Below are 15346 nucleotides of genomic sequence, written 5' to 3'. Positions count from 1 at the left end.
TAAGCTTGGTCCATCATTTCTCTTTAATACATATGTGACCAGACAAAGCTTCTCCTACTCCATCTATACACCTCCCACATAGAGAGACCAAGGCTCAGCTCCAACATGCCCAATTAGCCTTAAAAAGTTAAGGCTCATTCACACATCTTCCTGTCCATATGACAGCCGCAAGTCCAAGCCAGTCTACAGACCCGGTGATCTGAGCAGGCAGCGTCATCTATGTATTTGAGACTGTCTGTTCAGGCCACCAGACCAGCGTTCAGGCCCAGACACGCAGCCATAATCTGGAGAATGCATTTCAATCACGACCGTTCTGTTTCTGTAGGAGCCGTCAGTCAGCCTCCAGTACGCCACCCTGCTGATGAGCCCTACCTGATAACATACCTTCCTTCTGACTGCCTGCAGCGCCCAGGCCCGGCTGTGATAACAGGCTCTGGTTGTAGAGGGAGGGCAATGCCGCGGCTGCATACTGCTGGATGCCAGAGTAAGCCTGGCTCAGCGCCTCCATTGTGCTGCCAGTGCCATTTGAGAGACCGCTGCTGCCCAGACCGCCATTTAGAGCCGCCATACCTATCGGAAAGAAAGCGTCCAAATTGAGCTCCGGAATCTGTCTCGTATCTAAAAGCAAAATTAGGAATACAATTTACAGCAGATTTCACCTTTGCATTACATCTCATGTCTGTACATGGCCTAACATTTCATGATGACGTGCCATTATAAAGCTACGGCCATCGGCAACTTACCTGCTAGAGAACCAACGTTGAGACCTGCCGTGGCACCGGCCAAGGTCTGCAGAGCTCCGAGAGACGCCATGGGGTTGATTGATGAACTGTTATTGGAACTGGGGGACGAACCTGACAAAAGGGTAAAACGAGAAAAATGTCTGACTCTTGTGTAACAGAAAAAAATCTGGATGATTTACATTGGCTAAGCCCATAATGACCAAAAAGGCTAAAACCCACAGAACTAAGAGCAAATTTATTGTAAGAACCGTAAGTACTAGGAATCGGGGTCAAATAAATACCAAAAGGCATTAAACAGCATTTAACAATTTTGTGCTGCTCTGGACAGAATCAGTCCACTTCCCCCTCTGGCAGCTGACAGTACAGTCCCCCCTAACTTCCCGAGTGTTTGGCATTACTTTACCATGTACTATAGCTCTACCCTCGTAATAAGCAAGCTGTCCGTCAGTGAAGAGGATGCACAGACCCGGCTGTCTGTGACCACAGTGTTACCTCCATGCGCTTATCCGGCAGCGTTTAAGGGGGCTGTCCGCCGAAAACAAGTTATTAGCTGTGCACAGAAAAGGTAATAACTTTGGGGGGGGGGTTACGGGGGTTTAATTGCTGGACCCCGCACCGACCGTCTGAAGGGGTGACTTTTACCCTTATTACAGTAGAGCAGCAGTGCACACGACCGACTTCCTTTCCATTCATCCTCTATAGAGCTGCCGAAAAACGCTGAGTGCTCAGCAGCCCCATAGAGGATGAATGGAGCAGTGGTCGGGTGGGTGCACTGCCATTCTACTTAGTGCCCGTTCTGCTGATCGCTGCTGTTCCCAGGAGACGGGTCCCATCGGATCAAGTTATCCCCTTTTCTATTTTTTCGGTAATAAATAACTCATTTTCACCAAATAACCCCTTTAAGGGTCTCTTATACGAGTCCATCAAACATCTACTCATACCTCAGCTTCCCGGACCCCTGTGAGTGAGACAATGAGCTTTCGCTTACATTAATGACTGACCACCACATGTTTTATTGTACGATGGGTCTTCATATTACAGCACCTGGAGTCTGAAGTTTGGCAGTTCCAGTGATTATGGAGTTTTAGGGAGAGATCGGCATTTACCTGACCCCCTTTTTGTCGCCTCCGTAGCCTCCTTAGTACATTCATTTCCACCATCATACAATTTGATACTTACTTATATAGATTTAGTCCAACACATTATTACAGGCGACTGCAGCTGGTTATGGCGGTCATACCTAACACCTCATTTTACTCGTATGTGTGGAGGAACTACAACTCCCACCATGCCTAAAAAGCCTCTAGCAGAGTGCGTGGTTTCACAACTATAGTGTAGTGCCGCAAGCTGGAGATCACTGATCTAAACCATGCAAACAAGGACATCTGTACATTATATAGAGGTCTAAACCACATCTGAAGACCCCGGCAGGCCAGGTATTAAGTGCAGCTCATCCTTAATCCCCCATATAACGCTGAAGGGCACAAATTAGGTGGCGACAATGATTGTAAGAAATGCAAACCCATTCTTGTCATTTGGGACAGCAACATTAACCAAAAACTGGTCAATAAATGTCTCAGGTGTAAAGGTCACATCTAGTAATTGTAATTTTTACAACATTAAATGACAAACTTATTTTTTTTTTTTTTTTTTTAAGGGTTGTCCGAGATGTTTAAAATGCTGCATGCAGGCGACAGAGCTAAACAAAGAGGAAATACTCACCGTGTCCTCCAGTGCTGGGTCCTGGCCGGGGGACTGTTTAGTCTGGGTGCAGCGGTCACTGCTCGTATAACAGATGTGACACCTGCAGCCACTCATTGGCCTCAGTGGTAGATAGTCAGAGACCCTGAAGGTCCAGTGGGGTATACAGGCTGTGACTTCTGCAGTCAATAGAAACTGGGGTGCAGCGTGGGAACGGATGCTAAGTATTTAGTTTTCGTGTTTCAGCACAATTTTACAAATCCCGGATCACCCCCCCCCTTTCTAAAATGTATTAATCTGGACATGCCATCAGTTCATGACCCAACCTCTGGGACCCGCAGATCGCTGGAAAGGAGCAGATACAGTGCTGACATGCCTTTCAACAGTGATCTGTGCACATCGGCACCCGGACTGAGCATTTAAGGCCACAGGCCTGGCTGGAGCCCCCAGTCTTTCCCATTACAGAGTATCTATACTTTAGGTATAATTTCCTTTTGAGATTAAATGTTCCCTATTCAGTATTTCTGCCCCTGGAATAGAAACGTCAGAAACTTGTCCTGAATTGGACACAGACAGTTCGCAGAAAACATGTGCAGCTCACCAGAACTGGTCAAGACGCTGAGGGGACTGCTGGATGTAGTGAGTGCCGAGCCTGCACTTGGGTTCTGTGTAACGCTGGCAGCTGCTGCTAAAGCTGCCAAGTTCTGTATCTGCATGGTACTGAGTCCTGAAACACAGGCATGAGAACGCCACATGTGCATCAGCCAAAATGCTCAAATCTAATTTTTATATTTTTTTTTTTTTTTTAAGAAAAGGAGACGGCACATGTTAATTGTGACTGACAATAAAATGCAGACTTTTTTTTTAATCAACGCAAGTATAAAAATAAAAAGTAAAAAGCACACACCTGATGTCCTCCCCATGGAGTACTCACCTCCCATGGGATGGAGGCCACTTAGGGAGTTGAGGTTGCTGGAGGAGGCTGTCTGCTGGAGGAGCTGCAAATAAAGCTAGACATTACACCAAAACAAAACAAGAAGGAGAGTGAGGGCTCGTTCCGGTCCGGGGAGAAGACGTATCACACCACAGATATCCACAGGGTGCACAACGGGAGACGGAGTGAACAGTAAGGGCCGGGTGAGTTACAACAAACACCACCACAAAAGAATTAGGTGTTTCCACTGCAAACGGGTTAGCCGATGCCAAGCCACCGCACTGCCCGAGGACCAGCGATTCTCGCAGAAGACTGAGCTGACCACAGAACTGTGGAAATCAGACTTTTGTTCCTTATGCCTAGTTCACATGGACATTTTCTTCATCAGGAAGATAAATGGCTCAGGGAATTTGATTTTTTTTTTTTTTTTTTTTACTAATAATAATAATAACCAGTGCAGGTCAGTGGGACCTCACCAAAGAATCAGGTATAGAAGTCGCCTGAGAGATGCGTTCTAGATGCTCAGCTCAAATCCGGGCAAAAGAATCGGCGCAGCCCTCACTTCACAAAGAGGACGTGGTTTTCTCCACCACCAAGGTTATACATAACCAAAGTGGAGGAGCTCAAACCTGCCGACACTTACTGCTAAGTATTGTGGTGCCAGACTGTTCAGTCCGGCCAGGTTCCCCCACACAGAGGCTGCGTTAATTTGCTGCATCTGTTGTTGGAGCTGTTGTGCCATTCTTTTCTGTTCTTTATCTTTCTGGGTGTCTGCAAACTTCACAACAATTGGAGACGAGCAACCCTGCAAAAAAAGAGAAGAAAAAAGGAAAGAAAGAAAACCCGAGGTGAGAAACTGAAGCGCTTCCATCACACGGACACCAGGCCCGGACAATCACAAGCGGGTATACAGGCAAGCAGGAACATGAGAGGAGCATGGCTTCAGTGTAAAACAATATTGCATCAAACACCACCGCTTCCCTGGTAGCCACAGAATTAGCCCTCCCCAATAGCCAAAGTAACTACGCTGCCCACCTCGGTCGGCAGGGGCAACACACAAGCAGTCTATTGCCAGCTGGTGCATGATGAGTAAGAGCACCGGAAGCAAAACCTGGTCATCACGATTCACTTTTTCATAGGTAAGGTGATCAGGATTTGGCCAGCCTCATTAAATCATTGTTTCCATAAAAAGGGCGGCTACCTGAACCTTTAAGAGAACATTGCCAGGACTCACCTCCATGGTTTGTGCTTGGTGCATGGCTTTGATTGAATTCTGTGCCATAGATCTGGTTGTAAATGTGATGAATGCACAACCTGCAGGTTAATAAAAAAAAAAAAAATGTATACACACACACACATACATATATACTGTATATAAAATCCGCAAAAAAAACCCCTGCAAGTTACAAAATGTGCAGGTCATGTCCAGCCCATCGCTCACACTTACCTCTGCTTAACCCATCCGGTCCGCGCAGAATTCTGCATTCCTCTATCTGCCCAAACTGGGAGAACATGACCCGGATATCGTTTTCGTTACACTTCTTGGACACCATGCCGATAAACAACTTTCTGTCTTCAACAGCTTTTAATGAAAATAGACAAAACGTGACATTAGATCCTATAAGACGTCAATTATCAGAATAAATCGGCAAGGGGCGACGAATAACTGGTACTCGGCAGTCACATGACAGTCCTCCAGATGAACAGGATGAAGCTGAACACTCGGATCGGTATTCTGCCATCAGCTGCACAATTACCAACTGTTAAAGCGTTCATGTAAGGCCTCGTTCCCACGTCAGTGATGTCTCTCGTATGCAATAAATGGTCTGCACTTCAGCGTTTGGTCAGAGTCACCAATGACTAAAAAATGACCCGAGGGCAGATTCCCCAGTTTATCCCATCAATTTATAGCACAAAGATGGCATCAGAGTGAAGTCTGATTTTTCACAGACTCAAACTTGCCATATCAAGTTTGATCCGAGACGTGGGTAAAAATTGGACACATTTCTGCGATTGTGTGCAGACTAGACGGACACGTGAGCAGCCTCATACGCTAGAAAAGGTACGAGTTCTGCAACCATGGATAGAGAACATACTACAAGAAAAGCCGACATCAGAACGAGCCCTAAGTGATGGGGAGCATTCACTTACATCTTAAGGGACTCATTTACCACAAAGGTTTGTTACTTCCAACTAACGCCGCACCGACAGGTGTAAAAAACTGCGGTGGTCCGAGAGTAATGAGCTTGTAATAGTTCACACAGGAAGGAAGAGCCCTGGATGCATGAAAAACGTGTGCACGGCTCTCAGAAGCAGGCGACATACCATTATTCTTCTCACTGTCAGCCGGTTTCATCTGTATCGGATGATGCATCTGCACACAATCAAAACGATGTTGGAGCATGTACAACCCTGATAATGGCACTACTACACCCCTCCTAGGTTACTCACCCCCCCTCCGAATTTGTCACCCTCATCCTAGCTTACTGCCCTCCCTCGCAGCTTACCGCCCCCCCTCCTAGCTTGCCACCCCCCTGATAGTCTGCCACCCCCTTATAGTTTATCATCCCCCCTCCAATGTAAGCCTGCCACCCCCTTCCTAGTTTGCCATCGCCCCTCCTATCAGAGTCTGCCATAACTCCTAGTTTGCCATCCCCCCTCCTAGTTTGCCATCCCCCCCCTCCTAGTTTGCCATCCCCCCTCCTAAGTAGCCATTCCCCCCCTCCTAGGTTGCTCACCCCAGGAAGAATCTTCATATTGTGCAAAGCGTTCTGTGCTTCTAATGCAGCCTTACGTGTGTAGTAAGTGATAAAACAGCATCCTGGAGTCAAGAAAAAAAAAAAAAAGGACAAGATGATGTGACAACTGCTACAATCGCCCCTAAGGTTGAACACGGACTGGCGGAAAGCTTCACCTTTACTCTGCGGAGGGTTCTGGCTTCGGTCCCGCAGGACGTTAATTTCGTACACGGCACCGTACTGCTCGAACAGCTCCCTTAACTCCTTCTCTGACCAGCTGCGGGGAACCTGTCCCACGAACATCTTGATGGAGTCTGGATCCGGATGGTCTGGGTGGTCCATGGTGCCATTCATCTTCTTGGATCTAAAACGAGCAATGATAATGAGGTAGACGTCAATAACCACTTCACCAGCGCAAAATACACACAGAAGTTATAAGTACACTAAAGAGTTAACGAAAGCTCCAAAATCAGGAGTTAATCCAGTGTTATGTACAGGACGGATACACGACAAACAGGAACGTGAGTATCAGCACCATCCAAAAAAATAAATAAAAGATGGTCGACTCCAGAAGATCAGACTTCTGAAGCGACCGGTCGCAGCCATGAGCTCAGAGACAGGTGGAGGTGAGACGCAGCTGATCTCAAGGTGACAGCACAGCTACATAGTGACAAGGATCAGAGCTCACGAGAAACGCACAGGAAAAAATGAGGTACAAGCAGCGATAGCTCGGATGTCTACGGCTCAAAAACAACTTACACAGGACTGGAATTCAGAGAGCAATGATCCACCATCATCTCAGGCAGGAAATCAAGTTTAAATGAAGCCATGGTCTAATTAGCCCCCCCTGGAATAGACACAAGCAGACAGAGCTGAACTCCGCCCCAACGAGAGCTCGGGGAACAGATGAAGACACTACAGAGCGCGGCACAGGAGGAACATCGCACACCACGAGGAGAGACCACGAGCCCGCCACCACCGTCAACCCAGCATTGGACCAGACACACAGAATGGACGGGGAGAGGCACGGGGGGACGCAATACAAAAAAAAAAAAAAAGTTTGTGTGTGATTTAAAAGGGGATGTTACCATGTGAAGGGAGGCTCAGCTCGGGGCACAATGAAAATGCTGATGCACGGAGCTTGTTTTGTGTGTTTTTCCCTAGCGAAGCATTACTGAGCGCAGCATCAGATAAACAGCGTGTCAGATCAATAGAGATAGGGGCGAGTGACGGAGCGGAATAAAGCGCCCGCTCGCTGCAGCCGCCGCCGGGGGAGCATCGCACAGTGCAGCCCCGAGGTTTCCCGATGCTCCAGCGCCCGCATATCTGGGGGACATTACTCAGGGGCCTCGCATCAGTTTGCAGCCATACTTGTGCTGTCCACAGTGCACCAAATCTATAAAGAGCACTTTACCAGCAGAGCAGATGATGGTGGGCGACCGCTGGTCTTCAGGAAATGTGGCTAATGGACTGGATCACTGAGTCCACAAGTGTGACACACACATCTTTAGTCTTAGGTACAGTGGCAGCACAGGGTAGGTGGTCACTGGCTGACTGCTGGCAGTCCCGCAGCCGATGAGGAGCGGAGGTGGAGTGTGCGCTGGATCGTTCACATTCAGGAGTGCGCTGCTCCCCCAGCCTCCCTGTGTGCTCCTGATCATTGCGGGCCTGCAGTATGGCTGGTCTGACCTGCACGCTCTCTAATGATAGCTTTCCTCATCTGTCCTGTGTATTGAGCATGCTCCTACGTAAGTAAATGACCCCACTGTCACGACCTTCTTGGACACATGAAAACATACAAGGGGCTAAAATCAGCAGAGTATTTCCTGTAGCGTCCTGAAATGACCTAAACATCGAACGCACGAACCTTGCAGCAGAATGGAGCATATAAAGTGCCGCCATCCAGTAACATGTACCTGCCCCGAGCACACGCACTCCGTATATCGCCATGAAGAGGTGGCGCTCCGTGCAGGGCGACACCTTGTTCACAGCAGTTCCGTCGGCAGGACGGGACAGTCGCCATTCCCGTGAGATGGCGCTCAGCGAGGCTGTCCATCTCACAGCGGAGAGGGTGATCTCTGCACATCCATCTCCATCGATCCCCACCGGTTCAGATCGGCACAGTAGTCGTTCCCTGGGTGACAACGTTGCGCCCTCGAAGCTAAAGACGGAGTCTGGCACGTCACCAGCACAGAAATCATTACAACTAGCAACATCCGCAAGAGAAATCCGGAAAAGCAGAGTCCAAGTGCTGCCGGCTGACAGCCTGACACTGCAACACAAGCGCACGGCGTGCAGCGTTATCACCCTCTTATGACCCCGCCGTACTCAAAAGCTATTTAAAGTGGAATTCTGGAAGTGACCACTTGTCACCTGACCGCAGGACAGTGAACGCCGAGATCAGTGGGAAACAACCACCGAGACCCTCACACACCGCCAGAGCCCCATCTGATCAGTGGCTGTCCGCCATTACATGTCCACGGGACCGCCGTACAGCCAGGCTCATCCGCACCTCTCCTGGACGGTCTACTGATTAAAATAGCTAGTGTACCTCTTAAAGGGGTTGTCAATCCATCTATAAACATCCAAAATGCCTAAAATAACGAACTGATCAACCCTCTTCCAATACCAGCTGGTCTTCTGACAGGCAGGTGACCACTGCAGCCAATCACATCTGTTTGGGCTGTACAGGAAGTACCCGCTCTATTTCAGCTACACGGACAAGTGAAGCAGCCAATCACGTTGCAGCAGTGTTGTATACCGCTGTGGCCAGTGAGTGGCCACATGCTCGTCAGCCCCTTTAATTTCACCTGTGGTGGGGATAAAGGCCTTGACCAGCTTATTAGTGGGAGAGGCTTCCAACTATGTAAGGGGGGAATGTATATGGCAGGACCCAAAACGTGTGACAAGTCGCTCGGCATCTCAGCCCTAAAAATACATTTTTCTGACACTTTGGAAACGTTCCCGCATTAAGTAACTTTCCCAAATAAGATGTCTAAAGCCCGGAGCTGGCACCGCCCGCCGCTCACCCAGGCACTGTTTCCATGCCGACCAGAGATTTCTATTTTTTGCCATCGAATCCAGAGTTCAAATTATAGCACCAGGTATAATGAGATTCCCGGGAAAGATGGAGGCGGCAGATGGCACCGACATCGCGTTACCTGCAGCTCGGGCAGCACGACGGCCGACAACATGCACTACGGCGGGGAGCTCGTGCCGATCACAGACCCCAGGACACTGCCACACGTGTCTCCTGGTTAGCGGCCAAGTGATCTTAAATGGCGGAATACTAAAAAGACTGGACATGGAGGACAGGATCCCAAACCCAGGACCCCGCGCCCACCCTAGAAGGGGTCAAATGTGTCCACACAAGAGGCATCAGGGGCAACAATTAGCAGATGGGCGGGAGAAGCAGCACAAGTCACTTTTTATATTTAGCAGTTTTTAGATTTTTCTCTTGTAATATGGAGGCTGGAAACAGTAAAATATAACGTAGTAATGCCACGAGGTGCCCGGGTTAGGGCGGCCGTGCACGGCGATATGGGCTCGGCTGGGTGTCAGACGCTCATCTCAACTACTCCACACAATATAGACAGCTGCAGATAGCGGTCTGCACACTCAGCTGGTTGTCAGATAGTGGTCTGCACGCTCAGCTGGTTGTCAGACATTGCTCCTGACTGCCCCATACACTGCAGATAGCGATTTGCACGCTCTGCTGGTTGTAAGATAGCGGTCTGCACGCTCGTCTGGTTGTCAGACATTGCTCCTGACTGCCCCATACACTGCAGATAGCGGTCTGCACGCTCAGCTGGTTGTAAGATAACGGTCTGCACGCTCAGCTGGTTGTAAGATAGCGGTCTGCACACCCAGCTGGTTGTAAGATAGCGGTCTGCACGCTCAGCTGGTTGTTAAGATAGCGGTCTGCACGCTCATATGGCTGTCAGACATTGCAGATAGCGGTCTGCACACTCATCTGGTTGTCAGATAGTGGTCTGCACACTCGTCTGGATGTCAGACATTGCCCCACGACTGCCCCATACACTGCAGATAGCGGTCTGCACGCTCAGCTGGTTGTAAGATAGTGGTCTGCATGCTCGTCGATGTCAGACATTGCCCCCCCAACTGACCCATACACTGCAGATAGCGGTCTGCACTCTCGTCTAGTTGTCAGATAGCAGTCTGCACGCTCGTCTGGTTGTCAGACATTGCCCCCCCAACTGACCCATACACTGCAGAAAATCTGCACGCTCGTCTGGTTGTCAGACATCCCCCCCTTCCGCCCCATACACTGCAGATAGTCTGCACGCTCGTCTGGTTGTCAGACATTGCCCCCCGACTGCCCCATACACTGCAGAAAGTCTGCACGCTCGTCTGGTTGTCAGACATCCCCCCCTTCCGCCCCATACACTGCAGATAGCCTGCACGATCGTCTGGTTGTCAGACATCCCCCCCCTCCCCATACACTGTAGATAGCGGTCTGCACGCTCGTCTGGTTGTCAGACATTGCCCCCGACTGCCCCGTACACTGCAGATAGCAGTCTGCACGCTCAGCCGGTTGTCAGACATCCCCCCCCCCCCCCGCCGATTGCAGAAGGTGGGTCCCATATTTATACTCATGGGTGACATGAACCCCGGAGTGACCGGAGCCGCCCCAGGATTACATTTCTGTGCAGCCTCCAGACGTGGACAGATCCGCACGTCACAGGATGTATTTACTGGTTCCTTCTGGATCAGATGGTACTGGTGCACTGGGAGGGTCGGGTTTGGGACCTGATGCATATTGGGGGGGGGTCCCGTAGTCTACATTACCTTTCCCTAAATGGAGCCAAACGTTTAGATTAAGAAGGGGTTGCCCTAGTAGTGGACAACCCCTTTAAGCCAGAATGATGATGATGAGACCAGGGCACCAAAAACGAACCGCCCCGAAGCACGAGAATCTCGTTAACTCAAAACTGCAAACACAGACTAAACAACCACCACAGGATGGATTTCTTCACCCCAGGTATCAATTTAATCAGTGTTACAGCGCCAACCTGACCGTGCCTGTAGCTTACTTAGCAAAATCCTGATGACCGGTTTGCTTTAAAGGGTGCGGAAAATCTGCAACATCAAAAACGCATCAAAAAGCTCAATGTGGGAACGTAGTCTAAAGGGTCTGTATATCAGAAAAAGCCATTTCCTGCCCCTTTCACCGTCCGCGAGGTTCCCTGCAGATCCTGCACAGCTCGCCAGGTACATGTAACCTTGCGGCGCCCGAGGCCACGTTTCCTTCTCCACCCGCACCAGGCAATTCCTCCGACACTGGAAACTTAGCATTTCTTTCCCAACAGACTCAACTTAACACCTTAATGACCGGACGCAGGTGGGAAAATGGGGAATTCAGGAGGACGGATATTTTTTATTTATGTGGAAAAGATGGGGTGGGCAATGTTATTGCATTTGTCAATATGATAGAGGCCCCCCATAACAACAAGCTGCTCCTCTGTGTAATACATACTGAACAGTGGGGGGGGGATCGTATGGCAAATGGGGGCGATCACCACTGATCACGGGAGACGGACCCCCCACATCTGCATGTGTTAGAGCGGCTTCATGAGACCGAAATAAAAGGGGTTTTACAATGTATGACCTTTTTTTATTTAAACCCTCCTGATGTAACAAAAACAAAGAATAAAACGAGAATTTAATAAACCGTGGGCTACAAAATTGTAGATCCCTCCGCTCTTGGGAAGTAAATTGTGAAGTTGATTTTATTTTTTATTTTTTTTAAGCAAGATGCAATTCTACACAAAATGATGTTGAAAAGGCCCTTTAACAATTAGGTTTTCATGCAAAAAAAGAAATATAAAACGCACGTATTCATTTTATTTGCTTATGTAACGCCATCATATTCTGCAGAGCTTTACAAATATCACTGCTGTCCCCATTGGGGCTCACTATCTATATGCTCCATCACTTCGTCTTTGGGGCGCGAGAGAAAAATTGGGAGAATCCGGAGGAAACCCAGGAAAACACGGGGAGAACATACAAACTCCTAGCAGAAGTTGTGCTTGGTGAGATTTGAACCCAGGACCCCAACGCTGCAAAGCAACAGTGCTAACCACTGAGCCACCGCACAGTGCTAACCACTGAGCCACCGCACAGTGCTAACCACTGAGCCACCGCACAGTGCTAACCACTGAGCCACCGCACAGTGCTAACCACTGAGCCACCGCACAGTGCTAACCACTGAGCCACCGCACAGTGCTAACCACTGAGCCACCGCACAGTGCTAACCACTGAGCCACCGCACAGTGCTAACCATGATCAGTAGCATCCATTAGGGAACCTATCAGCAAATTATCACTTCCACAGTAACGTCACCGCACTGGACAGGAAACATTACACCAAACGGGGAGGCCGAGAATCAAGGGGCTAATTTAATCTTGCATCCCTTGACAGTGGTGCTCCTGTCACATGCCGCGCATGCAGGCACCGTTGACCTAAACCCCCCTGTATATCCTTTCCGACGGTTGGTAACTTGGAGCGTGAACGTCTATGTGGGAGTCAGTACAGATCGCCGACAGTCTCACTCCAAGGTGTTTAGTAGCGTCAAATCTTCAGATTTTTAAATGCTGATCCTCCTTACCCAGGAAATTCACAAATTAAAGATGATACAAGCCAAAAAGACAAGGCGATTTCTGAATCACTGGTCTCAGTGTAAAGGCTGAGACTACATACAGCGTCCTATCCATCCCAAGTCCAACACGACCAAAGTAAGGGCTCCAGGAACCTGGCCCGGCCATGAAGAGAGCTATAAGGCCCAATCATAGAAGGATCTCCGAATGGAGACCAGTAACAGTCAGCGTGCTGGGATTTATGTAGAGGACGTACGGGTCGGGGGGGATACGGCGTGTAGATTTAGGGCTCTGCTGGAGGCTACATAATGTTGGGTGCAGGGATCAGCGGCACAATTCTCTGGGGACCTGTGAGTGTAACCGGAGAGCAGCACATACCAAAGCAATGTACGGGCATAAATCTATGCGGGGTAATCTGACCTCAATCAGTGAAACTACTGCTTGTGTTCAGACATAGAAACCTTTTAACCAAGCAAATTTCTCACCTGAAAACCCACAAGATCCCTCCAAACCAAATAAAGCATTCACTTGTAGATATGCAAGAATAAAACGGCAGCCAAGAAAGAAAGGAAGACCTCGGACACACGGCTGAAAAGATCCCAAATTTCACACCCTTAGTAAATGCCTCCAGTTGGCCTAAAGCCGCTGCCATCTGGAACAACAATGCCATTCGGGGGGGGGGGGGAGAAAAAAAAAAAAAGATGGATAGACTTTTGCCTTGATGTGTGGCCTTATCTCACCTTCCTGTGATCGGCTGCAGCGCTGCAATTTCCAGCAGTCATTAGTATAAGACATGCTGAAGTTCTGTAGATTTGTATATAAGCGGAATTTCAGCTCTTGTGAAACGACAACTCCCAACATGCTGCAGCCATCAGGCCATGATAGAAGTGATAATTTTACAGCAGCCTAAGTGCCACAGATTGGTGACCCATCTTAAAGGGATTTTCTGGTTTCAGAAAGCCCGTGTCCCCCTGCTTGCGGCTCTACTCACTCTTCTCGGGTCTAACAGTGAGTCTCCTCTGCTGCTCCTGATGTCCATTACCGTCTGCAGCACTGACGTCAAGCTGACAGCCCTGCAGTCAATCAGCGCCGCCCACTTGGCAGAACCGCTGAGCTCAATGACTGGATGCAGCGCTGTCAATCTGACATTAGCGCTGCAGACAATGGACACGGGAAGCAGCAACAGAAACCAAAAGCTCAACACTCAAGTGTGGGTGCAGGCTTACAGCCCCCAGAAGAGGATTGGCCAAGGAGAATTTGTGGCCTGACCCTTTTCTGTGCATGGTCAGGACGAGGTGTCACGAGTCGCACTACCCATGTGAAAGAGAAGGAATTAGGGGAGTGACGCCGTCAGTCTTCACCTAGCCCATAAAGCTCCACTACAGACTCACAACATGTCCGAATCCAACACCACAGTGAAAAGATAAAGCCCCGCAACGTGCCAAATACATTCATATAATCATGTAAGAGAAATTGGAGACTTACATTAACGTTCTGTGTCTTGAAAGGGCAAGCAGCGGCCGGAGTTTGTGAGACCCTTATATCCTATGTGGTGCCTGAGGGGTAAAAAAAAAAATAATTAATAAAATGCATCTCCATTATGTGCAGTTCATGTGACACTTCAGTGGTTTAGAATCCGTTACACGGTCCGTGACCGGGAGGATGAATGCTTCCAAGAACGCTCTTTGCCTCACGTGTGAACAGGGCAGCAAAAAGCTCATGGATTGATTTATTGCATCATTCATGCAGCCTAAAAATAATCGTCGTCGGCTTCACGTCTCCACATGTAATCACCAGGGGACGACTGCTGACAATATGCCAGCGGGATGTGGGCTAACAACCTGCCCCGCTCACGGCTGTATCTGGGGAGGAAGCGGAGCGGGTGACATGGCACCAGGCAGGCGCCATGAGGTTTGCACGTTAGGTGGCATCTGCCAATGTAACGGTCAGCACCCAACTGCATGGCCCCTCAACTGATCGCATCGGCCGGTGTAAAACAAAGCGATAAACAGCCCTACCTGCCTTGTTATACATTCAATGGTGCATGACCCCACCACCCCACCCAGACTAATAGCCGCTGGCGCTTCATACCACTACACATGTGCTTATGCAACGCCAGCTACAAAGACTTGGAAAGTGATCACATGTTGGGGGAATAATCAGTACATCTGGCCAGTAATGGGCTGCAGGGAAGCCATGTGTTCCCTCATTACTTCTGCCGCTCTGCAGTGTTCCCAGCTCTTATCAGTGCTGCGCCAGGACAGGAACACGGCATCGTCACGGCCATTATTTGAGCAAACACTGGGAGACTCAGGAGGGGTGCCATGTACGGCAAACAGCTGTCCGCAGGGAGCAGGAGGGGGCCGGTGTGTTCAGTATCTGCCGTGAGAAATGAGGAAACACTGGAGGGGAAAAAAAGTCACATAGAAGCTGCAAAAACTACTTGTATCTCTACAGGCAGGCGAGATCGTGCAGCAGAAGATGACAACGGAGCGAGCAGGAAAGGGGGGACGCTTTGTTTTTCAGAAGTTGCTTGTGACATAACCAAAAAGAGGAAGTCAGAATCAACTCTCCCTGCCCGGGAGGCGAGGAGAGGCAGAACACGGGGTCAGC

General features: G+C 49.3%; 1 protein-coding gene across 23 annotated transcripts in view; it reads right to left on the bottom strand.

Annotated features, from left to right (window-relative positions):
- CELF1 (CUGBP Elav-like family member 1) overlaps positions 1–15346 on the bottom strand; it is a 30685-nt gene that overhangs the window by 12318 nt on the left and 3021 nt on the right. For 3 of the 23 annotated variants that reach the window (XM_073541565.1, XM_073541563.1, XM_073541564.1), the window contains exons 2-13: positions 14219–14289; positions 6876–6963; positions 6293–6480; positions 6117–6199; positions 5704–5752; positions 4826–4960; positions 4613–4692; positions 4022–4183; positions 3352–3454; positions 3046–3171; positions 744–854; positions 373–618 (exon numbers count right to left, since the gene is read on the bottom strand). In XM_073541565.1, the coding sequence (XP_073397666.1) occupies positions 373–618; positions 744–854; positions 3046–3171; positions 3352–3454; positions 4022–4183; positions 4613–4692; positions 4826–4960; positions 5704–5752; positions 6117–6199; positions 6293–6480; positions 6876–6946 (1354 nt within the window). In that variant the 5' untranslated portion in view covers positions 6947–6963; positions 14219–14289. The remainder of the gene's footprint in view (positions 1–372; positions 619–743; positions 855–3045; positions 3172–3351; positions 3455–4021; positions 4184–4612; positions 4693–4825; positions 4961–5703; positions 5753–6116; positions 6200–6292; positions 6481–6875; positions 6964–14218; positions 14290–15346) is intronic. The other 20 variants (XM_073541575.1, XM_073541576.1, XM_073541568.1 and 17 more) reach the window with 19 other exon arrangements.

The sequence above is a fragment of the Dendrobates tinctorius genome, unplaced genomic scaffold, assembly GCF_039654945.1.
Source record: "Dendrobates tinctorius isolate UK_male_01 unplaced genomic scaffold, ASM3965494v1 ptg000124l, whole genome shotgun sequence".
Taxonomy (NCBI): Eukaryota; Metazoa; Chordata; class Amphibia; order Anura; family Dendrobatidae; genus Dendrobates; species Dendrobates tinctorius.
This window is presented reverse-complemented; position numbering and strand designations above follow the sequence as displayed.